This window comes from Colletes latitarsis, chromosome 11, assembly GCF_051014445.1.
Source record: "Colletes latitarsis isolate SP2378_abdomen chromosome 11, iyColLati1, whole genome shotgun sequence".
Taxonomy (NCBI): Eukaryota; Metazoa; Arthropoda; class Insecta; order Hymenoptera; family Colletidae; genus Colletes; species Colletes latitarsis.
The window spans coordinates 12219885-12246387 of NC_135144.1; the positions used below are offsets into that span (position 1 = coordinate 12219885).

The 26503-nt window shown below is 38.8% G+C and overlaps 1 protein-coding gene across 8 annotated transcripts in view; it reads right to left on the bottom strand.

The window, feature by feature from the left end:
* The window catches only part of LOC143348188 (nucleolysin TIAR), a 647185-nt gene that overhangs the window by 25306 nt on the left and 595376 nt on the right, over nt 1–26503 (bottom strand). For all 8 annotated transcript variants that reach the window (XM_076778154.1, XM_076778153.1, XM_076778160.1 and 5 more), the window contains one exon: nt 17335–17437. In XM_076778154.1, the coding sequence (XP_076634269.1) occupies nt 17335–17437 (103 nt within the window). The remainder of the gene's footprint in view (nt 1–17334; nt 17438–26503) is intronic.

Below are 26503 nucleotides of genomic sequence, written 5' to 3' on the forward strand. Positions count from 1 at the left end.
TCCTTAAAACGGGGATTTAATAACCGGAATTTGGAAATCGGTCTATTTCGGGGCATCAACGCGGAGCCTATATCGCGGAGAATTCTCTAACAATAAACACGGACGCATGTTCCCCCGCAGGGACATTATCAGGACTAATAAACCTGCAGGCTAAACCACGCCTGCCATACTTTGCCAAGAAGGCTGAGTAACCATGGTCGTTAAAGTTTCTGCATAATCTTGGGATAGGCGGTTTCGTTCCGCGGGAAAGCCGTGCCTCGAAACGTGCACACACCAAACTCCCGCAGTTGCATCCAAACGTACGCGGAAGGGTTATTCGACTATTATTTATGAGTGTTGTTTCGTACTCGGGCGTACTGCAACCATGATTATCGTCTGCACACCGGGAGGAGCCTATCTTTTCTTCTTCGTTCGCGATACTATCTGGGAGCTCGTCGTTATACGTTCAGAGATACGAAAGAATTTTCTGCCGCGGATAAACGAACCAGAAAAGAGAATTTATGGCGACCGTTAAATATCCTTCTCTTACCTATCGGTAACGGGCTCGAAACGACAATTGAATTCTAAACAGGCCTGGTCGACTGTTTCGAAACTTCAAATACTATTTTCAATAATGTTAAATTTCTGTAAAATATTAAAGGAACGTTCTAATTAAATTTGGATGATAAATTCGTTGCAATTCGAACAAAATAATATCTGGGAATGGAATGATTTTATATTATTAAATATTTTATATTAAGTTTCTGAAAAAATTTGACGAATGATGTAACAAATTGTAGTATAGGAGCGTTTTAAATTGCAGAAGAAGTAGCTTGTCCTTCGGTGTTCCATGAATTGCTCTACTTACCTTTGCCTAGTATTATTTGATACTTATTAGTTCCGCCAGGGATAATTGTTGTTGTTGTCGGGGGTGTTACAAGTATCGACCATTAGCTAAGATTTACTATCGTGCTTTACGATGGTGAAACTGCAAGACAGCTGCGGATTTCTAATAGAAGTGTTTTCGTTTGGCAAACGATTTTCCAAACGTAGAATCTGGCGCTCGAGGAGACTGTTCTGCTCGATTTTCGACTCCCCTCTCCGCGTTCAGGGCCGAGTTAAGATTTGTAGTTGCGGCCTAAATTCGAGTTTTCACCCTTAATAGATTAGTGGCACCGATAAAACCATCCGATACGTGTTTCTGTGTATTTAGACACCCCCAACTTCCTTATTTATCCCTAGCAGCGATCAAAAGAAATTGATCTCGCGCTTTTGTTTCGCGGCAAACCGGTTGCTCCGCGCTTTCGCGGTTAAATAATCGCTATTGTTTCGTAGATTAATTTATGGTTTTTTGAAACTAGGTTGATCTCAAAAGCAAAATCTGATAAAACCTTCGTAGTAATTACAGAAAGTCAGTAGGCAAGGAACACGTACTCATCAAATTTTGCTTATTATTATTCTCGAATCAGATTGAAAATTAATAAAAAAAAAGATACCAAACATCCTGATGCACGCAACATGGCAACCGTGTTCGAGGAAAACAGACGCCCGTGCAATGTGTTACGCATACACAGAGAAAACGAAGAAGGCACAAAAGAAGAGGCACGACGTCGAGAGAAAGTGGGCACCAGAGGCGGAAAAAGAAAAGGAAAGTATCAGACGATGGGAACATCGAGCGAAGGGAGATGGACACACACACGCATACGTACACACACACATATATATATAGAGAGAGAGAGGGAGAGAAACCGAGCCAAACGCTTAAAGAGCCACGGGGGTGTTCAACAGCGTTCCGCACTCGACGACGAAATGGCCTCCCGCCGCTTTATCGAAACGGGAAAACCAATCCTCTCTGTGCACCTTCGTCCGCCTTTCGCGTATGTGCCTATATTACCTTCGATCCACATCTCTGCAAACCCTGGCCAGCCCCTACAGGCACAGCCGCTTACCCACCGCTTCCAAACCCCCCCCCCCCCCCCCAACCCTTCGTTCTCGACCCCACACTAACGTGTTCGGCATCTCTTCCCGAACTAGCCTCCCACCGAAACGTTCACTATGTTCCTAGCCGTCCGCAACCCTCAGGAATTTCATTTCGTATGCCAGGCTAATTATACAGTGGAGTTTTACATACACGTCCGTCCCTCTTTTACCGTTGGACAGCTTGGTATAGGTTTTGTGCGAGTTCGTCTCTCTGTACATTACAGGGAGACTGTGCCCACTTCTGAAATCTCGACGTTCTTTAGAACTTGAAGCCAGAGACTTACCGAAATGGAAAATACTGGCATTTTTCAGGGACCATAACTGTTGCAAAATGGGGGGAAAAATCACAGGACGACAATTATTTGTACGATCAAAATGTGTTCGGTCACGAGTAACGATTATAAGTGCAATAATAATCGAATAATATCTAAAAGCTATGCTCCACGTTGATATAAAATAATATTATACGATGGAAGAGAAGGAGCTAAGAAGTTTGCGCAAACCACGTCATCGTGTGTTTCATTGAAACGAGCAACAAAGTTGCTTAGAGTAATACAAAAACCGCACGTTGCGTTGTTAAAGGGAAAGTTTCATTAATAGCACGCTCGATACCACGGGGCCCGGAGTCCATGAAAAGTAAGTTTGCTATTCAAACAACAACATTATCGGTTGAAAATCAACCGAAAGGTGAAGAATATCCACCTACTCCTCCGCGTTAAGCAAACATAATTTCCCTCGGGTACTCAGCAGCCGAATATACCAGAGCAAATTATTAACTGTTCGTATTAAATCGCCTAGAGAGAACAAGCGAACTTGGTGTACAAAATTTTCTAAACTTATTTTATACGAATATCGTTTAACGTCGTAGTCGAAAGCCTTCTAATCGTGGGAACGTACGATAACTGTTTCATGTAGTCGTCGTCTACGCCGAAAGTAATTTATCCGAGGAAACGATACTGGGAAATTGTCGAAAAAAAAAAAAACAGTTTGAGCAGGGGAAAAGCGTATTATTGCGGGGTTCGCTCTAATACGAAGGTGCTGATAGCTGTGATTGCTCGACCAACGAAATAGGGTTGGGTTAGTCGTAGCGGTGACTCTGCCCGACAACCACCCACGAGTTACTACCACAAACATCGAACCTTTCACGAGCTCACAGATTCCTTCCTCTGCTATCTTTTTACTTATCCGTCTTTGTTGCACCTTCCGACGAGACTCGTTTCCTCCGTCCGACCATTACTTACTTCCCACTGTCTCGCGATTAAATGGTCGAGAAATTGTGACGGTTTTATGCGCACCAAAACGGCCTGGAACGCTTCTATCGGGAGGTGGACGCGATAGAAAAAAATTGACGCGCAGAAATGGCTCTTTATTTTCCGTCGAGCAATTTCGAACGTCTCCCAAATCTGGACGAAATTTTATTCGCGACTGAAATCATTATTAATTCGCAGATCAAAGTCTCTTCTTTCAAAGTGACGGGCGCGTCTGACCATAACTCGTTATTTCCACTTGCATCAAAGAAATTATTAGAATAGCTAGATTTGCAAAAAGTTTGATTGCTTCTTCAATTGTAAATGAATTGAAAATATGGAACGAAATTTCTCGTACGATGCAGTGTTTTCGAAATAACTGACTTGGAAAATTCGCGGGTACAAATATGTATAATCTCTCGTCCGCCTTGAAACATCAACAGAGATTGCAAATTCATTTTCATTTTAGACGAGTATTTGCCCGTTCGAGAAACATCGATCTCGCGCGCCTTGACAAGCATATATTCCGCGGGAAACTTTCCTTCCCAAAATAGCAATCTAACTTATCTCATTAAGATAATACAATAACGTAATACAGTTCGCACAGCGGCGCGATCGACAGAAATTGTCAGCCGCAATTTAAACGAGTGAGAAGAGAGGAACAAACCATTACCGCGCTGGTCTGGCTCTTTAAACTATTCGAACGGAGAAGTTGCAATTCCTTCTACTCCAGTATCTCCGGGTCAGTTTGACTTCCTGACTCGGTAATGCACCGAGATGTAAAACTTTCGGACAGAATACGAAATCCGCGCGTGATTCGAATTAAGAGAACGGAGGGGGACTGCTCGTTCGTCGAGTTCGACGCAAAGCCGCCGTAGTCGAGGAGGAAAATGCGACGTTTCGAGGGAAAGTTGCGGGGGAGGAAGGACAGAGAGAACTGCTCGTACCCCGTTGAACCAAATTGAAGAAAATTGGAAACTTTGTTATTTACAATTGACACGTAAGTGAAAGGAGACGAGCGGGATCGGCTTAGAACTACTTTCGATCCGTCGACCAAAACTGACAGTTATTCCAAAAGTTTCGATCGGGGAAAAATCGTTAGTGAAAACTCGAGCATAGTAAAATATAAAGGAATTAAAGATTTTTATTGTTTTGATTTCCTATTCGCTGCCCGGGGTCTCCAAACGTCCTTGTTTCCACGCTTTTTATCATTTTCCCGGCGAGTTCGTGAGATACGAAAGATGTCGAGGAAGATAGAAGAGGACACGCAGGTGTTCCAATCGATAAACTGTTAAAGCAACGGGGATACTTTGTGAAGTTTAATATTCACCCTCTCACCGCCCGTCAAATTACCTGCAAAGAATAGTTTCTAAATGATTTACGCCACAGGGTATTGGCTTATTTTGCATGCGTGGCGGCCTTAAAATTTCGTCGCTGTATGTCGTATTTAATTTTCGATATCCGTTCGTAATTATCATCTAAAAATGGTGAATTCTTCCCACATAATTAAATACTACAATTTATACTCTGTATAAAAAATTTTCGATGAATCGTTTGTTCCGTGATATTAAAATATTTTATTTCCTTAAACTTCGTTTAGAGATTAAAAACGATCGTAAAATGGAGGCATTTGTTCGCGTAACAGTCCCGTCCCACGATATATTGTTCCGCATCGCTTTATCGATCGAAATCCACCAGCCTGGGCATCCCGAAGTGATCAATTACGCTGTAAATTTTCCAACAGCGCTACAAACCACGGGGGGATGCATTTGGTGACTTCTTTCGCGGGTGATGTTACTCGGAAACCCAACCTGCGCAGGTAGATCCCAAGGTCCCGTAGGTATTGTTGCGAAAAGTGCTAGCACTCGAGATGTATCTCGCACACGAGACAATATATCCTAGCCATGTATCTCTCTTGTACCAGCGTCCTGAACTACAGCTAAACAGCAGGTCGTTCCAACGATCCATTCGTCCATTAAAACATCCAGATGGTTCTTTTTTCAAAGTGCAATTGAAAGCCTTTTCACGTGACGTTGCAATACATCGAAACTTATCTCGCGTGGATTTCGTATGAATGTAAACAACGAAAATTCAGTCGCGCGAAACTGTTTTTCTTTTCTACGCGATTTACCTAACTAATCGGTTTTATTCGTTAATGCGTTCACGTATCAAAACGTAACGATCGCTGCTTCGATACACTCGTACGCGTAGAATGCTCGCGTATTTTGCAAAACCGTCCACGTCCCGTAAATCCACGATAGCCTGTCGCGAGTTTTTCAGTCGCGCGACATTCTCGGTAAAAGAAGGATTTCCACGTAAAGGACAATTTGCAGGAATGGTCGGTAAACGAAGTCAAAGTAACAGCAGCTGGTTAAAATTAGATTCCGGGGAGTCGAAGATCGATCGAGTTTACTCGGGAAAGACGGCCGCGGCGCGCGTATTGGCGACCGGTACGATCCCAAAAACTTTGACGATTATACAAATCGTACCGATAAACCTACTTCGTCCTCCCACAATTTCGCTCCCGGAATTCCGATGTAAATCGTCGGTCGTTTGTTTACCCGGCGACATCTACTTCGATTCGACCAATCAAGATCGTACATCACTTTCAAGCGTCGCCGCGTTAGATGTATCTTTTTGCATGGGGAATAGACCGGTGGCAATTATTATTGCAAATAGGTTTAATATATTTGAAATTGAAGGGAGGGGGAGGGTACAGAAGCTCGCGGAGAAACAATGTTCCGCGATGAACTTTGGTTGTTCGATCCGGGCATCAAAATTTGTCGGAACCATTCTAATTTGCCGCGATCAGTCAACGGAGTATTTACATATGCAAATGCGAAACCGTTCGATTCGGAAGTTCTGTTGTTTATTGGCGTCAGCTTGAACGGTAATTAACAGGCGGAGGCTAATTGCTCTCGTTAAAAGTGCGAGCTAATTTAAGAGACAAATACAAATTCGAGTCGCGCACACGTCGCCCTATTAATAAGAGCAGCCTCGGAAGTGACGTCCGATTTTAATTTTGGTGAGACGATGGATCTGTATCTGTGATAAACGTGACTGAAAATTTAGTCGATCGGACAATTTTGAGAAAAATAGACGTAAATATCGTGGTATTTTTATATAGCACCACGTATTTTATTTTATACAGTGTGTTCGGCCACACCTGGGAAAAATTTTAATGGTTGATTCTAAAGACGAAAACCAGGAATATCAATTTGTTAATTGAGGCTTCGTTAAAAAGTTATTAAAAAATTAAATTAAAAAATTTCAAATCGTTCTGGAAAAATTATTTTCGGTTGCGGGAGTCAACTACAATCATTTTTGGTCAATAGACATACCCCCCAAATCCTACACAGTTTCGAGAAAAAAATTCGAGTATGTGGATAAATTTTTCAGCGAAATTGAACAATTGCAAATCGTTTCAAAAAAATTATTTTTAGTTGCGGCGGCCAATTACAATCATTTTTGGTGAATACACATATCCCCGAAATCCTAACTATTTTCGAGAAAAAAATTCATTACGGAAAATATAATTTCAGGCCAGAAATGTCACTCCAAAATTTCATGCATATCTTTAAAACGTTATAACTTCTGAACGCATTGGACGATTTTAATGTTTAAAAAAGCAATCGACGCGTATTTTGGTGTAGAATATGTAGAAATCACAAAAATATTCGAAAAGTTGTTCCTTAACACTGGAAAATGAGAAAAACCCCATAAAAATGGTCCAATTTTCAAATGGCCATAACTCCCACAATAGTGAATATATTTCAATGAAACTTTTTTCTGGCATAGGGCTCATGGATGTCTACAAAAAAGTATTAGACAACTTTTCTATAGGGCGTCAAACAAAATTATTAAAACACAAAAACGAATTTTTAAGAAAAATCGACAGGGGGTAGGTGCTTAAATTTTTCGGCAAAATAAAATTTTCTCAAATCGTTCTGAAAAAATTATTTTTGGTTGTGGTGGTCAATTATAATCATTTTTGGTCAATAGACATACCCCCGAAATCCTACACACTTTCGAGAAAAAAATTCCATACCGAAAATGTCATGTCTGACCATATCATTGATATGTTTCACTGAAATTTCATGCGTATGTTTAAAACATCATAACTTTTGGACGGATTGGCCGATTTTAATGTTTAAAAAAGCAAACGACGTATATTTTAGTGTAGAATATGTAGAAATTCTAACAATATTCGAAAAGTTGTTCCTTAACCCCATAAAATGAGAAAAATCCCATAAAACTGTTGCAATTTTGAAACAGCCATAACTTCTGCAATAGTGAAAGGATCTCATTGAAATTTAGTATGGAAGTAGAGCTCACGGATACCTACAAAAAAGTATTAAACAACTTTTCTGTACAGCGTCAACCAAATTTATTAAAAATGAAAAACGAATTTTTAAGAAAAATCGACAGGGGGTAGCTGCTGAAATTTTTTCAAATTGTTCTGGAAAAATTATTTTCGGTTGCGAGGGCCAATTACAATCATTTTTGGTGAATACACATACCTCCGAAATCTTACGTACTTACGAGAAAAAAATTCTTTACCGAAAATATACTGTGTGGCCGGAAATGTTTCTATAACTTTTTTACGAAGCCTCAATCAACAAATTAGTATTCTTTATTTTCGTCATATTTTGGCCTCTAGAATCTCCCATTAAAATTTTTTGTAATAAATAAATATAAACTTGACCAGCTTGAATGTCTTGTTTAAATTTTGTAATAGTAATGATAAATAAACATTAGAGTGTACAATGCACATACAATCACTAGCGAATGAAAGATGCATTACGAGAAAATAAACATTTAAATTAACATTTATTGATTACACAAACGAAAGTAGGCAATCACTGGTCATAGTAGGCAATCACTGAAATATTTACATTTATGGGAATATGTACGCACTTTGACCAATTACGGTTCGTAAATTATGATTCATGCTGTCCAATATGGTACGGTATTAAATTGAAGAAATAAATTAACGAAGAACGGATCTATGTTATTGCTGTCTACGAAACGAACAATAATAATTTGTAATAATAGTAGAATTCAGTTACCAGTAAATTATCGAGTTTAATAAATACGAGATTTTAATGTCAAAACATGTTAAATTGACATTTCAGCCCTTTTGGGGACCCGTTTTATAAATATGTTATTATTTGACTTTGAGTTCGTGAAACGAATGTATCGCGAAATAGACGAGTTGTTTGCAATTAAATATCGAAATGTTAATACGAATTGTTCGCGTCTGTTTAAAATAAATAAATTTCGACCTCCGTTATTGCTCCATTCCAAATGCTTTTGTACTCGATAATAGAAATTTAAAGATCGACCAAATATCAAAACAGTTTCGTTGGGGTTTTCCGGGTGGGGCAAAAACCCCACACTGGGGGTTCGAGCTTTGAAGCTTTAAGAGCTTCCCGTAAGGTTGAGGCTTTGAAGCTTTAAGAGCTCGAGGTTCGTACAACGCTGGTTCACGGTCTGAAAAACTTGGAAGCATTTGAAAACTGTGATTCGAAGAGTCCATCGTCGTTGGCTACGAGCGTACATTTTTATAACGCACGGGCGGATCGACGATGGCAAAGGTAGTCGCGTACGAGCAGCCTGCGGCTCATTTCCTAAGGGATATAAACTTCCTATTCTGGGGCAATTCCAACCAATTTACTATTCATGATGCTTCGATGTATGCCTAGCCGCGGGCTGTTGTGATACGGGCAACCAATCAAAAACTCCCGTCGGAACAACCAGACTGACCGGCCGTCGGCGCAACAAGCAGAAACCTCGGTTCACCCCTTTTAGGGAGGATGGATTGCTGCCGAGCGAACGAGAGAGACAAGAGAGACAAGAGAGAATGGGAACACTAGAAGGACGGAACAACGAGGCACGGTTGGCTCGGCGTCTTCCTGAAGGAGAGCAGGGCAGAGGCACCCATCGGGTCTGTTGCTGGTAGGTTGTTTCGTTTGTTGACGTTTCGACCGACTACCGTGGTTATTCCATGTACAGGGTGTCGTAGTAATCGTAACACAATCGGGAAGCGGTGTTTCAAAAATTTCGATCCGGGAAAAATCATTGACAGAAAAGGATTCGAAGAAAGGGAACACACGATTTATACCATTAATGGTTCAAAAGTATTTCAAAACTTACCGTTGGGGTTGAAGCTATTTTTCATACAAAGAGACATTGCGTACTAAATATTTTTATATCGAGTATAGAATAAAATTTATTTTCCAACGAAAATTCGTTGATGTATTTTCAAAGTAATGAGATAAAAATAACAATTAGAATATACGAATTTCGATTGCTTATACCAGTTACTGACGGGAGAATTCTTATATCGGATCACTCATAGCGATCATCAACGAGGAAGATTTACTCTGGTCGCTCACAACTGTTACGAACGATTCAAAATCCTATTTTTTACGATCACTGTACTCAAACGATAATCAAGTTCTCGTTAATGATCTTTTTTTCGAGCGAAATTTTTGGAATAACCGTTATTTTTGGTCTGCACCGGGACCGCGCGTTCGCAATTACCGTGCACCGCGTCCCATTGAAAGTTATTTTTCTTGATAGCCGGAGGATCGTACGAGGAAACGTTGTTCCACAATTTCGACTTGTTTTCGCATGAATAATCGTCTACTTTCCCGAGACACCCCGTATAGCCGCGCATATGTGCACACCGCGATGTACACTTAGCGTACAGGCTGCCGCGGCGGTGTAGAAAAGAGCACTTGACTCGCCCCTTGGGCTATAAAAGTAATTATCGCCGGTTGTTAGCGATTTAGCGAGCGTACATTTTTGAGGCAGGTATTTCGACGTTGCCTCGAAACAATGAGGGGGTCGGAGATATTATAACGAGTGGTATTAGGTAGGGCGGGCATTAAGAATCTACTGATACCGAAAACGGCTTTAATTGAATTGCTGCCTTTGGATGTTTGCACGAAACCGTGGCTGCGCGTCGATACACGCCCAGGGAAACAAGCTTTTCCTCTGTTTTACGGTTTCCTCGTTGATTCGAATACTCGTTCATTTTCTCCGGGACGGCGCAAGTTCGTGGATTCAAGGATTTTTGCCTGCAAAAGAGATTCTATTATTATACGACAACATTTACTTTCGCGTTTCGCCAAATTTACGGACATTTTGTTCTAAACTGCAATCAACGTCGGAAATTATATTTATTACGGTATTAATATTACTACTTATGCTGTCATTTCATGCATTCTTGCGTGAAAGTTTTACCGTTAGTGGTGAAGATATGCATAGATAACTATGTAAAGTGATATCTTGAATAGTTTTTGTTTCATAAAATTCCACATATGCCCAGATTTTTTGATTAAGCATTCGAAACCATACAAGTTTATGTGTTTTACAATGGCGAGAAAAAATAGTACAACGACGTTCTTAAATTTGTAAATTGCATTATTTAAGGAATGAGAAAATAGTTTTACGAGCCTTTATATTGGGTTTGTAAATAAACAAATTAATGCTAATTGACGATTGGAAACCTAGAACTATCAGAAAGTCGATTAATCACATTGTTATAAAATGTGATTTAAACTTTCAAAATCGTAACTACATTTACATTTAGGATTTTTAAAAATTTCAAGGGCAGAAAACCCCAGATCTAACTCAAACCTTCAAAATCGTAATTACATTTATATTTAGAGTTTTTAAAAATTCCAAGGTCAAAAGGGGCAAAACGTTGCTTATTCCTTGGATCTATATTTATTTTGGCGAATACATCGCCAAAAGTAACTTCTGTGCGCGGAAATAAAATTTCTAAGGAACTTGCGTCAAGGATATCGAATGCAGTACATAATAACCGAATACTCCTACTACTACTAAATATTCAAAGTTTCTATTTAGCGAGAAAGTTCAAGAACGGTGCGTAATTTAATATTAAGCGCACTCGAGCACTTTCTAAGTAGTCTCCAACTTCTCGGATTCCGTCCGAACTCGGTTCTACCTTCGATCGTGAGAAAGGCGTCGACAACAGCCTTGTAATAGGAGCTCGATGTACAGTATCGCGTTAATGCCTGCAAAGCGATAAGGACACCATGAAAATAAGATTCCACGTTGAATAACTTCGGTGGGAGAGTCGTTTTAAATTTTTTCCCGAAAAAGCGACTCGAGTATCGGTCATACAACGCGAGGGGTTGATTCGTGGGCAGGCTAGTTTCGTTGAAACGCCTGTAAAACTGAAGTACGGGGTCCTAGGAAGTTAACTCCGATTCGCCTAACCAATTTACCCTGTCGATGGGAGGGTAATAATGCGTAAAGCACGTCCACGAATGGATTTGCGAATGCTGAGTTAACGCGACATTAACGCACCCGGAAAACCAGTCCATCAAGAGTGACGTAGAGCCGACGTGGTGGCATTGAATAAGCGAGCCAGTCCCTTTGCTGAAGTTAAGTGTCCAATCGTGTTGGAAATTAGCACCATGCTTCCCTGGCACTATAGTACGCAAGAGTTTCTCGCGTAGAAGGGACACACGTCGCATGTCTACTCGAGTAAATTAGGCCAGAGTTTCTCAACCTTCTCTGGCCTACGGCCCCTTTCCAGACCTCCCTTTTCTCCCTTAATATTAAAACAGCAACGTCACCGTTGAACGGGATAATTCTATTAAATACTGTCCGTGTTTTACTTTTCGAAGATCTCTCTTTGGAGTTCTCATCGGCGTCTTTCAAGTAAGTATTCGCGGTAAGTTTACTTTCAGAGATTAAAAGTCGCGAAAACGAAGAAACCGTCGCGATTCTTTTAAGGAGAAGCGATGCGAAATCGACAGCAGAGCGAAGGTTTTGGTTACGAGATTCAGGATAGAAGGGCGATACAAACTTTCGACATTAACTCAAGTTGGTCTCTTTCACACGCCAGCAGTCATATTTTTGCCTGACCGCAAAATTATCTAATTGCTGAGGCTATAAAATATTGACCTACTTGCTGACGAACTTTGAGACTCTCTCAAATTAAATGCTGGTTTGCCCCAACTGCGCTGTCTTCGACTTCTTCGCTTTTTCTTTCACCGTCCACAGCCACCGAGAATTCTTTACGACGAAACCACTCGATTCCATTCCATTTTTCCTCGCGTTTTAACGAAACTCATTAAATTACACCGCGTAGAAATTAGTTGACGAGTTTGTCTAATACTCGGTCTATCGATTGGCAGAGTTGCGTAGAATTGAATTACTCTAGAAATTATTCTTGCAAATCGATTAAATTACGTAATCGAAACTTGCCAGGTAATTGTTGATTATTCGAAATTTGTAAAGGGTCGTGTAAACAGGAGATTATTTTATCGAGTTAAAATTAAATCGATTCGATGTGGGGGCGTATTGAAAACATTAGAGACGCAAAACAAGGGATGCGAGTTTATTATTCCACGTATATTCTGATCTGTAAAAAATGTTTTCGTACGGTGCGAAACGAGATCGTATTCGGGGGTTTGTGAATATTCCTGCGTGCGTTCCTTATTTACAGAAAGCGAACAAACAATCGTGTTCAATGGCGATAGCGTATCGCGAAATATCTTCCATTTGAACGGGCACGTTCTCCGTTTACATTCTCTTTTTCTCGAGTCGTGCTTTAGAAAAATGTGACATTCTTACGGACAAGCCACGAAGACGTAATTTAGTATTGTCCGGCGGAGCGCCAGTTTCATTAAAACCGCTCACCTCAACGTTTGAGTACGTTATTTGAACGCACGCATTATATCGAGACTATTTGCTGTCTCGAGTGTTCTCATTGTTACAGTATAACGAGCATCGAGCCTGGAAACTGTCACGAATAGGCTCGGATAAATAGTAAATTGCTCGCGAACTGATCCTCATTGAAAACGAACGTCTTAAGAGGCTTCACGATCTCAACCCTCGGAAACATATTTATTTGCAAATTTAAAGAAACCTTGAATAAATTTCTTATTTTATTCGAATATAATAATTATGAAATTCAGCACAAGAAGTGCAATTTATCGTTTGGTTCTAATATTAAGATAAAATTCGTAACTTGAAAAGAAACGTGCCAAATGTCAATCGCTAACTTGGATAAAACTTACACACTGGCTGAGCGACCAAAAATATTTGACCCTTATTTTTGTTTTATCGTCCATGTTGAAGGGATGAAATTCGCCCTCAAACTATTAAACGGATAAACGGATGAATCGATGAAAAATGCATTTGTAAATGTATTTTGCTTGAGAAGAATAAAAAACAACACTATCAGCCATAAAAAGTGAATAAAATACTATAGAAGTAACGAGTGATCCTATCAGATTAGTAATCACTCTTCATTTCCTTTCTTTTAGTTTCGCGTTAATTCGGTTTGCATGTATAAATAATATCGGTCCGCGAAACAAAGGAATACAGGCGTGCACCAACGAAATTTCATTAACGAATAATCATATTTTTCGGATGTGAAATTTAGAAGGACTCGAGGCGGGTAATATTAAAGGTTGTAAAGGTGGCCGGGAAGAAAGTGTTCTCCGCGAATTTGGCCTATGCAAATACGGGTGAACGGTCCCGGTAGGATAAGTCTGCAAGCCCACCTCTAGTGAAAAAGTTTGGACGCTCCGTGACGAATACTAATTAAAGACTTGCGGAATGAAATTAGTTAGTCGAGGGGTCGGAGGTGACTGCGAGACTGGACGATGGAGTCTCTGGGTCGACGACGAAGAGCCGCTTATGATAATATAATAATACTTACTTGGGTCTCGGAGTGCTACCTCCAAGCTCATTATGCGTTTAGTTCATAACTTCAATTGGATTCTTACTATCCCTACCGACTTAGGGCTTTATACTTTCGCCGGTCTCTTGCCTTCAACAGTGCTAATTATGGAGCTAATGACGATTAGACGAGGAATGTATAAATCACTTCATGGCCTACATTTTTTTTTTCTTCCAGGGATGATAAGGATCCGTAGAAGTAATCGCTCGGAGAGGTCAATCCCGGCGATTCTACTACAGATTTAAACATTTCCTCGGGTATTATTACTGTGAAAATAGTTCCTATTTTATATGAAAGTAAATCGGTTATAGATAACAGGTTGCACAATGGTTTGCAGAGGTTTGGTTACAGACACTAATAACTGGACTGCAAATTCATATTTTTATTATTAGAATTAATAAAATGGGAGCTTTCTAAAGGTTTCTAAGTACAATAATTTGTATTTTACTGTAGTAGTATTTCTTTGAAAATTTAAATTTCATCCAAGTTTTCCATGTTTTCTTTTCAAACATATATAAAGGAGAATCGACTCGTTAAGTAAAGAATCATTGTTATTAAAACAAAAGTACTATTTGGGTTAAAATTGCCAATGTTTCAATCCGTATTGTATGTAGAACGTCGCGTTATTAAATCAATTATTAGAAATAACAGGTCGCACAGTGGTCAAGAGAGGTTTGGTTACAGACACTAATAACTAATAATTTGTTATTAATCCATCATTCACCCTTTGCACTCTGAGAGTCTTCATTAATATGGACGACCAGCAATATCAATTGCAATTTTGTGACGTGACTTCTAAAACTAAAAAATATTCTTCTCCTCAGAAAACTGTATAAATACCTACAATTTAAATTTGATTCCTGTATTTTCTAAACTTAATTTGTGTTATCATAAATAAAACTTGAAATGGTTAAACGTTTTGTGTTTCCGTGTTTTCTTTTCAAACGTATACAAAGGGGAGTCGACCCGTTAAATAAAGACCCATTGTTATTGAAACAAAAATACTATTCGGGTTAAAATTGTCAATGTTTCGCCCCGGTACTGTATGTAGAACGTGCAGGTTATTCAGGTCGCGTTATTAGATCGCGAAAAAAACGTCTCTGCACACCAAAGCATGTAATCGAGTCTCGTTAATAGGCCCCGTAAAAGTAAACGATGGCCACTGGACCATTCGCCTAAGCGAATACAATAAGATGCAATAAAAGACCGTGAATGAGTAGGTCGTATTGAGTGTAGACGCGCGGCGTTTTATTATAGCGCGTTACGTCCTCTTTTTTATATATGTTTCCGCTCGTTTGCGTGGACAACGTTGCATCGTGCCGTCGGTCGAACTTATTTTTATACAGTCTCCTTTCGTTCCGCCATTGATCCACGGCGTGCGTTCGCATTCATCCGTTTTATTCGTTGAATAATTTTATTGCCTTCCGCATGGACTAAACAGGATTCAACCCCGGTCGTTGACGTAAACTCCAAACAGTGTCCAGGCAAATCAACTGGACTTCCTAATCCAAATGGAAATGTGTAGAGTTACGTAAAATTAAAATCTTCGAAAAAAGGCTCCGAGGAATTTAAAAATAATTTTGTTGCGATAAATAACAATAGAGACTGATAAGTAGACTACGGATTTTTACGCAAATTCATGTTTTTATTTATGGAATTGAGGGGGTCTTCTACTGTAAACTGCCAAAAAATTCGATTTCTTTTTTTACGTTTTCTTAAAGAATATAGTCTTACAAATATAATATAAGAATATTAGTGTTACTAATAAAAGAGTTATACCTGTTTCAACGGTCTCATCCTTCTATTTAAATGTATTTTTCTCAAAACTATCTTTTCTGAATTGACTTCCATGATATCTCAAGATCTACTTGACCGATTTCGTTAAATTTGGCGTTGTGCTATAATGAAGTCAAAATCATTATTCATTCTATTATTTTTTTAGCCTGCTAAAGTTAGAACCAAGACAAAAATCAATATTTCAACTTCAAAATGCTGCCATTTTTGTCATTATCAATTTTTTTCTGTCCTTTTAGTACCGGCTATAGAAAAATGTATCCTAATTAAGAATTCTTTTCATTTTTTTCATTTCTCGTTATAAAAATTTGTGAATATTACTAAAAAAGTAATAAATATATGTACGAAATGCCGATGCAAGAACTTGCAAGATTTTTGTTATAAAAAAATACCAAAGAGAACATAAAAAAACGCGTTTTACAGTAGAAGACCCCCTTAATGAAATTGGAGTTTCGTAGAGGGTCGTCTCAAGTATGTCTTATATTTTGTAAGTGCATTCTGTAGTTTTTTGAGAATTAAAATTTCCCAGAAAACGTCCGCAGTCTATAAGAATGCACCGTAGTAGGAGGGTAAACGAAATAATCGAATGTGATTTTATTCATTTATCTCGAACTGTTTGAAAATTATTGCTTGCACGGTCTTGTTAAACAGACTGTAAACACGGTTATGCCATCGGTGGATTGACGACTGTAGGGTATTTCCGGGACTGTAATAACCCTGGGAGTCGTTTCGCGAAAGGAAAAAGACTCTCGAAATCTACCTCGAGGTATCGATTAACAAACACTCGAACGGCCGAGCGTCGCCTTTGCAGCGCGGCGCTTTGCGGGGCAACCGTTCGTGGTAAAACCGTTTCGAGCTTTTCTGAATGGCGCGGTGAAAGCTTTCTGTGCTGGACGAGTCGGGCGAGTGCCGTAAAAGAGGCGGACTTTTCGAACTCGCTTGAGTAACGCGATCGTGCGCATCCATTTGTGAGCCGTAGAATTTCGTCGACCTAATCGAATTCCGGTTGTGTCGGGGAAAATTCCGCGCTCGCGAATGGCGAGCACGATATTTAATTTCGACCGGCAGTTTCGTATTCGCGTCGGACCATCAACCCCCATCCGCGAAATAAATATAACACTTTTGCGACGGGACGGTCTCTTCTAATTCGTGTTTGTTTGCCTTTCCCCCTTTCCCTCCCTCGTGCATCTTTTCTACGACTTTTTTTTACTTATCGCCTATAATGAATCCTGGGACATCTCACGAAGCGTTCGAAGATAATAATTAATATTATTTGAGAGAATAAGTTCTGAATTATCTGCAGACTTGGTACGTGGTGTCTAGGATGGAAATTTAGCATCGTCTTTTTTTATTGTTGATTTTTAATTACGTTAACTTTCACATACTCTTACAAATTCTTAAACACTAATTAATTAGTCGGCTAGCCCTCGTTTCGTTTTCAAGAGTCAATGGAAAACAATGCCTTTTGACTGGATATCCCTTAATTAAACTTCTTTTTATTTTTCCTGCCCCATTGTGTTGTTAGTTTATTATATCAACAACCATGCATCATTGTCGTGTACAAGAAAATTCTCGAGGAAACGAACGAAATTGAGTGCTCACCTTCGGATTTTGGTGCAGGAGGTTTACGAGTCGCCCAATTCGTTCGAATACTTCTGCTACCCAGCCATTGTCCGTTCATGGCACCGATGGCACTTTCCGCTTCCTGAAACAATAGTAGCACAACTTTAACCTAAATTCGACAATAACATTAAATTGGTATCTAAAATCAGAACGATATTATTATTCTACTCTATCGATTCACGTTTTTGTATTTTTATTCACAGATTCTTATTCCACGCAAAAAAGAGAACTTTTGCACGAAACATTAATAATCAGATATTATCTTAAAGAGATTTTCGATAAAAATATTTGATCGTTACTGTGAAAAGTAAACATCGAAAGGTATTCATTAAATATAGTTAGCGGGGAAAAGTCACTAAAATTTTCACTGTGGCTAATAATCGGTTGCAAAAGCTTAGCACGATTTATGCACGCTTGTGCAAATACATAATATATGGGCTCCATTATCAAGCCGAAGGAAATTCTATTTTCGTATGCAATTTACCTGTGAATAACTGCATGCTGTTATAGAGTTAATCACAATCGTGTTATAATTAACAAATTTTTGCCGGCAGAAAATTTTCAGGGCATTCATTATTAAAATAAAGCCTTCTCATTAATGGCGTCCTTTAAAATTAATGGTTCAATCCTGTTTCGGAGATTTTTTATCGTCTCTGGAGATTTGTACCTGTCGCGAAATGTTTGGGGCTGCAAAACTACGGTAAATTGGTTGGAATAAATCTCATGTACATTCCTCTTATCAGGAATTAAACGAATAATTTTTTATTAATGAAAAAATTGTTACTCGTTATGTGCAGGTCTTTCGTCAGAGAATATTCAAACTCTGGTATATAAGTTATAAAGCGTAATAAGAATAACCAATTTGTGGGTTTTATGATTACAATTTACAGAATTCAATCTTGTTAAATACTTCGTTAGAAAAGTAGAAGAAGTCAGAAACAGGGTGTTATTTTGCATTAAAGAGGAGTTCTGGTGACTGGAATAAACAAAAAGGTGAAATACTACGACCAACAGCCAGAAGTCGTAACTTGTAGTATATAAGATGGCTAACCGTAACTTTTATTTACAACTGCTCTGATTTGGGAAACATGGCGCGAGTGGATTGAGAAAAGTGGACTATTACTGCGCTCCGTATGGAACGAGCGCAATAAATACGTATACATATAAGGGTGACCCATTTAAGTCTACCATCTCGAATATCTTCGCAATTGTTGACGATACTGAAAAAACATTTCGAGCAAAAGTCGATTCAGGGAACACGTAACCCGATGTAAGCAAATTTTATATAAATAAGGATAATTAGAGTATCGATTAAACTCTAGAAATTATCGAAACTACCGACAATTTGTCATAAAACTTATTTTCTACAGCCTTGTTAGAATTCGAGAGTTCTAGGTTTATTTCCTTTGACATCCAATCTTGAAAAGTCATGCGATTCATATATTTCTTTATTTATTTATTCACGGGATTAAATACCGATTAATACAGAAAGAGATACAAGTATAGAAGAAAAGTTACATAACAAAGATAAACAGAAAAAGGAAATTGAATGTTATGAAGTATGAGACTGACTGCGAATAATTAGAAGGAGATGCCAAGAAAAGAACATTTAAATGATAGAATTGAACGGTTAAAAATATTGATAAAAGAATGTGCAGTATTCGCGTGAATGAACAAAGGATTATAAGGATTATAGAAGTCATAAAGTATTCGATGGTATCCTATGTGAAATAATTCAGAACGACGTAGTATTCTGGGAGGAACATTAAATCTAAACATTTCAATGACAAAGAGTAAGTCAGCTACTTTTCTGTGGTGTTCAAGTGTGGTCAAATTTAATTTGATTAGAACGTAATCGTAATTATGAGAATATCTGGGCATAGGATCACCACTATAATAAGCAGCCAAGTGTAAAAATTTGTGTTGTGGCCCTTCCTTTCATATTCCAAAATTGGTCTAACCAGCAGTGCAGTAAAGTAATCTTAGTTCTACGAATAAGACCTAAAGGCACGAGAGATTATATCTTTGAGATGTAAGAAAAGAATTCCCAGATCACGAATCGAGTCAGGATTATAAAGGGTGGTGCCTCCAAGAGAGTAATTGAAAATCTTCGAGTTAGCACTAGGACTGAATCTGATAACTTTGCATTTATTAAGATTAAGGTATAATTTATTGGATTTGCACCACCCTTCTAACCTTGCAAGGCCATTTTGAATCGAGTTCGTACAGGAAGGATGATTAACAGAATGATAAATTTTTAAGTCATCCGTTACAATAACAATTTATAAAAATGAAAGGCTTCAGATATGTCATTAACGAACAGAATAAAAAGTAAGGGTCCGAAGTGTGAACTTTGGGGATCACTTGAATATGCAGATATAGCATTAGAGTAAGTGTTATTAAACTTAACAATTTGTTTTCTGTTAGTGATGAAACTCAAAAGCCAAGCAAGTAAGTTAGAATGTATGTCCAGGGCTCGCAATTTGGATATACATAAGTATTGAATGATTAACAGATGGAGGTGGTATTCAAGGAGATTGGTCGTAGTTGAACACGCTGCTCGTTGATTATAATATTTTTGCAGAGAAAAGACAGTTTACGGGAAATTATATTTTCAAAAATTTTTAACATGACATTTTGAATGCATATCGGCCTGTAATGTTGCATTAAGGTTGGGTCAGAGGTTTTAGGGATCGGTCTGACTAGACATAGCTTCCAAGATTGAGGTAAAACACCAGAATGAATCCTAGCAACAATGATTTGGCTATTTTTCCCGGGCTCGTTCGAGTCGTGGCGGATGTTTCTTTCTATTCCCGCGATTGGAAGCACCGAGCGTAGTAGTAATCGTTTACGGGAAGCAGTAATCGCGAAACTGCCACGTGCCGATAGCGATGGCTGCAGCGAGGATGCAGTTTGCTCGAAAGGACGGTAATAAAACAGCCCCTCGCATCCGTCTATCCATAAGTCCATTACACGATCCATATGAAAAATAAGGGAAAATCGCGGGAACGAGCTAAAGGAGACAGCGCGGGAGCCAAGAGGAGCTAAAGCAGAACGGTATTCCATCGTAAGGTGGCTGTAGAGGAGAAATGGATGTGGAATAACAGAGGACGACATCGGTTGTGGCGCACACCGACGCCCGGGCTTCCACGTAAATGCAAATGTTGGTGACATTGTGCGGGTGGTAGTCCGACGGCTGATGCGAAGAAGGACGGATAGGAAACCTAAAAATATTCCTGTCGCGAGGAATCCCCCGAAAAGGTTGACTGTTTGAAAAGCTCTTTGGGAGTACGTACGAAGAGGGGGTGTTTCCCTTTCCTCTCTGGTAGCATTCCGGTCCCCTCTTACCGCCATTTGCTCCATTTCGAGAACTCCGTGGGTCCGCCTTTTGCCTCGTTTCCCCAAATGTTACCATCCTCTGCCCTCCTCGCTATCGCCTTCCGTCTCCGGGTGAACTTAGCATCGCGCCATCGGCGTCACCTTCAACCCTCTACTCTCCACGGTCCTTATCCCCCCGTGTCATCCTTCCCCTGCCCCCTTCAGACCGTACCAGGCGGGATAAAGTATTTCCGATTCGAATTTCCATTCCCGATATGATGCCGCACATTCGCGCGGTTAGGTACATCGGAAGACCGAATGCTCGCCTCTAAACCGATTCTAAACTACGGTCGATAACTCGCCATCCCCTAACCCTCCTACTGGACGAGGAGGAATGGCTGAGTCTACCTTTACGCCCCTTCCACTTTCCGTGACCAGACCGTTTATACGACACACGAGCCGTCCCACCGACCTCGTCGCCCAGGCCTGCCTAGTTCGAGCTGTCTAAGCACCCATCAAATCGAATTTCTTGCACGGCCAAAGACGCTATAGACCGCTCGTGACGCCGAGCACCGACACCCAGCTGCTTTACACGCATTACTATGTCATGGCCCGCCATCGACGCTACATAGGATTACGTGGCTTTAATAAAACTTGCGCCTCTTTCCTTAGGATCGAGACGTTCCGCCTCGAGCGACGCGATTCCTAAATGCTTTTCGCCGATACGTTACTATCGACCCGCCATTTCCCACCAAACGATTCGATACTTTGCAATTTTTTACCCTTCGAACGCTCTTCGTATCGTTAACAAATATTTTATCGATAGCGTAATTGTAATTCCACAATTTACGATATTACGATTTAAGTATCTTCTAAACTAATGCCTGCTCGCGTTACTATCGACTCAACGCTTGTATTTGGCTCAAACGATTCGGTATTTTTTGCAAATGTTATATGTCATTTAAACGTTTATGGTATCATTGTTTATGATTTCGAATATATTTTATTAATAGCATACTTGTCATTCTACAATTTACGATGTTACAGATAAAGTATCTTCTAAACTAATGCTTGCTCGCGTTAGTATCGACTCGATACTTCGCACGAATGTTATAGATATGTCATATAAACGTTTTTGGTATCGTTAGCGGTTTCGAAAATATTTTATTAATAACGTACTTGTAATTCCATAATCCACGATATGACGATTAAAATATTTTCTAAATTAATGCTTGTTCGCCATAAGTGGCTTTGCACTTTTGCATAGGAAACAACGTGGTGCACCAAACGATGCATTAACATATATACGATTCCATTTAAGAAAAAATTTTCCATTCTTTATTTTTTTCGTCATAATTTTGAAGTATTTAACTATGTACAAAAAATATCTGTCAATTTTACCATGTTTCGTATCAATGCTAGAGTCACCGATAATCCTGGTGTATTTATTTGTACCAAAGAAATTAAAGCGATAGATTCTCAAATAGAAAACTACGGTAAATTTTTAAAAACCCAGTCGAATATTAATTTCACAATTTTTATTCGAAATTTATGTGTCATTTTGACCACTTCGGAAGTTCCAGCGTTAGGTACAGTTACCCTAAATACTAGAGTATGCTTTCACCGTCAGTTAATTCTCTTCGAGGTATACAGATGTCTCATATCTGATTGTACGCCCAAAAACAACGAAAGAAGTTCCAATTACACTTTTCTTTCTTGGATTTTAAAATTTCGTTACGTCGTCGATTTAATTTTCTTTGGCTTGTTCTCCTTTTATTCGAGCAGCGCAAATTAACACGGGCTTCGTACGAAACGACAAAATGTGTCTGTGTAATCGACGAAACGAAAACGAAAACGGCACTAATTTCACGTCGTTAATCGCCGTTAGAATCATTACTAACGCAACGACGTGGTCTTGCGGAACAAAATCTAATAACGTTCAATTTATCGACCCGCAGTAAAGCTGTAAAAGTTTAAAGCAACTATAATAGAATACCGTGCAACGAATCCTAATACGAAATTAAATACTTTCAGATTTACAACTAGAGGCGTACAAGTACTTGGAAATACGAACCGTGTCGAGCTTAACTGAGATTGTTTAAACAATCTTCTTTTTGTATTCTTGGTTCATTGGTCGGAACGATAAAGTTCGCTTGGATTAGATTTGGATAATTCTAAAAATTAAAACAAAAACTACTCGTTTAATTTTTTTCTCAAAAGTGCGTAGGATTCGGGGGTATGTCTATTCACCAAAAATGATTGTATTTGATCCCCCTAGCTAAAAATAATTTTTTTAGAACGATTTGAAAACATTTCTTTTCGCTGAAAAATTTAGGCACCTAACCCCTGTCGATTTTTCTTAAAATTTCATTTTTGTGTTTTAATAAATTTGGTTGGCGCTGTCCAGAGAAATTGTTTAATACTATTTTGTAGGTATCCATGAGCTCTACTTCCATACTAAATTTCAATGCGATACGTTCACTATTGTAGGAGTTATGGCCGTTTGATAATTGGACCATTTTTATGAGGTTTTTCTCATTTTAGGGGGTCAAGGAACAACTTTTCGTATATTTTTGTGATTTCTACATATTCTACACTAAAATACGCGTCGTTTGCTTTTTTAAACATTAAAATCGGCCAATCCGTTCAAAAGTTATGATGTTTTAATCATACGCATGAAATTTCAGTGAAACATATCAATGGTATGGTCAGACATGACATTTTCGGTAAGGAATTTTTTTCTCGAAAGTGTGTAGGATTTCGGAGGTATGTCTACTGACCAAAAATGATTGTACTTGACCCCCGCAGCTAAAAATAATTTTTTCGAAACGATTCGAAATTTTTTTTTTCGCCGAAAAATTTAGGCACCTACCCCCTGTCGATTTTTCTTAAAATTTCGTTTTTGTGTTTTAATAAATTTGATTGGCGCTGTACAGAAAAGTTGTTTAATACTTTTTTGTAGGTACCCATGAGCTCTACTTCCACATTAAATTTCAATGCGATATGTACACTATTGTAGGAGTTATGGCGATTTGAAAATTGAACCATTTTTATGGGGTTTTTCTCATTTTCCGAGGTTAAGGAACAACTTCTCGAATATTTTTGTGATTTCTACATATTCTGCACCAAAATACGCATCGTTTGCTTTTTTAAACATTAAAATCGTCCAATCCGTTCAGGAGTTATGACGTTTTAAAGATATGCATGCAATTTCGAGGAAACATTTTTGGCCAGAAATTATATTTTCGGTAAGGAATTTTTTTCTCGAAAATGGTTAGGAATTTGAGGATATGTCTATTGACCAAAAATGATTGTAATTGGCCCCCGCAACTAAAAATAATTTTTTTAAAACGATTTGGGATTTTTTAATTTCTCAGAAAAATTTGTCCACATAGTCGATTTTTTTTCTCGAAAGTGCGTAGGATTTCGGGGATATGTCTATTCACCAAAAATGATTGTAATTCACCCCAATAGCTAAAAATAATTTTTTCAGAATGATTTGAAATTTTTTAATTTAATTTGTTAATAATTTTTTAACATAGCCTCAATCAAAAAATCCATGTTCTTTATTTTCGTCTTATTTTGGCCTCTAAAATCTTGCATTAAAACTTTTCCCAGGGTTGGCCGAACATCCTGTATATTATAAATAATTCTTATAATTAATATACAAGTTTTTGACTCATCAGGTATAGTTCGATAAAATATTGAAGCTACTTGGTTAGTCAAACGCTCGACTCGGTTTGGAAAAATGAGTTTTGTCTTGGTTTGAGTTTCAAGTAGTCGACCAGTGCTATAAGAGGGTCGAGGTCGCCGGAAAACGAGAATCCCGGGAATTCGCATTTCCTCGTAGATCTTAGAGAGGCTGGATGTTGGACGCTCGGTGATCAGAATCCGCGATTTAGGTTCGTGTATCCGAAGGATATAGTGGCGGTAGGATGCGAGGGAGCACGAGGGGTCGGTTGGCAGCGGGTGAGGGGGAGCGAGCTAGAGAAATTTTCGCGTGTTCTTCGAGGTTAACGGAGACACCCGGAAAATTTATACTTCGGCAATAGTAATACTGTGGGTGTGGGGCAGGTGCTGGTGGTGGTCCAGATCGATAGAACATTAAAACAGAGGGGGGACGAGAGGGTCTACCTTCGGGGCAGCAGTCAGCCCTCCTCCCCCCTCCAGCGAATAACCTCGCCATAAACGGAAAAACCTTTTTTTACTCGGTCGTACATCTAACTTCCCCGTGATTTACGTCACGGATTTTGACGGGTCACAGTAAAAGTTTGCCTACTTTCCATTTCTTTCCCGAAAATTCATGTCGCAGAGCTGTCATGGTGGTTACGATTGGTGCCATTTGATAAAACAGCCAATTGTCTCGTATCAGTATTCATTTAATCATCTCGAATACGACAAAATTAACGCTAGACTTATGGAACCCGTCAATTTGACGAGTGTTATCGATTCCATACTTAAAATTATAGAACTCGTAAATATTATTTGCTAGCAATTTATGTTAAATTTTATCGATGCAATGAAACGAACTTAGGAAAATCACATTCTAATCTAACCACCAACGTGATGGCTTTCGATAGAAATATGTGGAATTAATATTCGTGAATCTAATATTAATGAAGACTTCGATCGATACAACTAATCGAATTTAAACGTTTTAAATATGATTTACGAACAAAAACAGATTTTATCATACAAAATGTTTCAAGGATCCTGTTTAATAAATAATAATAACATAAATAACGACAGATACATCATTTTTACAACATTACTACGTTACAGTGCTCAAATTTCATATAAACATTCCCTATAGTTGAGAAGTTAAAATGGCACAGAATTTTTCCATCCACTGGTGCTTCGCTCCCCCCTCTTTTTTATTTAATCAAGGAAAGTTCCGCGAGAATTCGAAATCGAGCTGCCACGGAAATTTCGCAGGCGATAAATTTGAATATTTCCCCCGGAACTAGCCTAGTTTCAAAAGAGTTTCTAAACACGTAGATGGGGGAAACTTTTAATTTCGATTGCGATTTTTAAGCTGTTCTTAACCGTGACCGGCCAATCGGAGCACTCCAGGTCTCTTCAACGTCGATGGTTTATTTGTAGTCGTTCGTTTCGATATAGCTCCGCCATTTTCGATTATTGCGTGTAAATTTCGAACTGAGATATATTATTCGATGGAAACTTTTCGCCTCGGAAACTTCTGCGCTCGAATGGGGCTCGGTTAACTGCAAACAATTTAGTCGATCGTTTTCTTTTTACGATATTTAAACGACAGCCTCTTCGGGGACGAATTAGTCTGTTTAAAATAAAACGGCCGGAAATAGTTTTTCTTGAAAGCTTGGATCCTAGTTTATCTCAACAACTCGTACAGTCTTTTTTATTACAGTAAAACGTGGGTTGTTCGAATTAATTGGGATTAATTCATTCGAGTCACGCACAATCTCCGGAAATATATTACAAGCGGTCACCGGTGACCCTCGTGGTAATCGATGTACTAATTAACATCAGCATGCTATTTTGAACAAATATTTATTTAGATTAAATGCAATAATGTTTACTTTCCAAATAATGAATGTGCATATAATAATTAAAACAATAATTGCATTTCTAATGAGACAGCAAATGAAATTATGCGGCAATCGCATGATCAACAAATTACGTAATTTGTAGAGTAATTAGGATAGTAAATAGTTTCTAATTTGTTGGTTCTAAGCTATGGAGTTCTAATATTACTATAAAAAAAAAATCTACTTTCCTGGTAGCTAAGGCTCGTTTTTCGTGTATAATATATTATCTTAGCTACAATTCCATATAATTTAAAAATATTCTA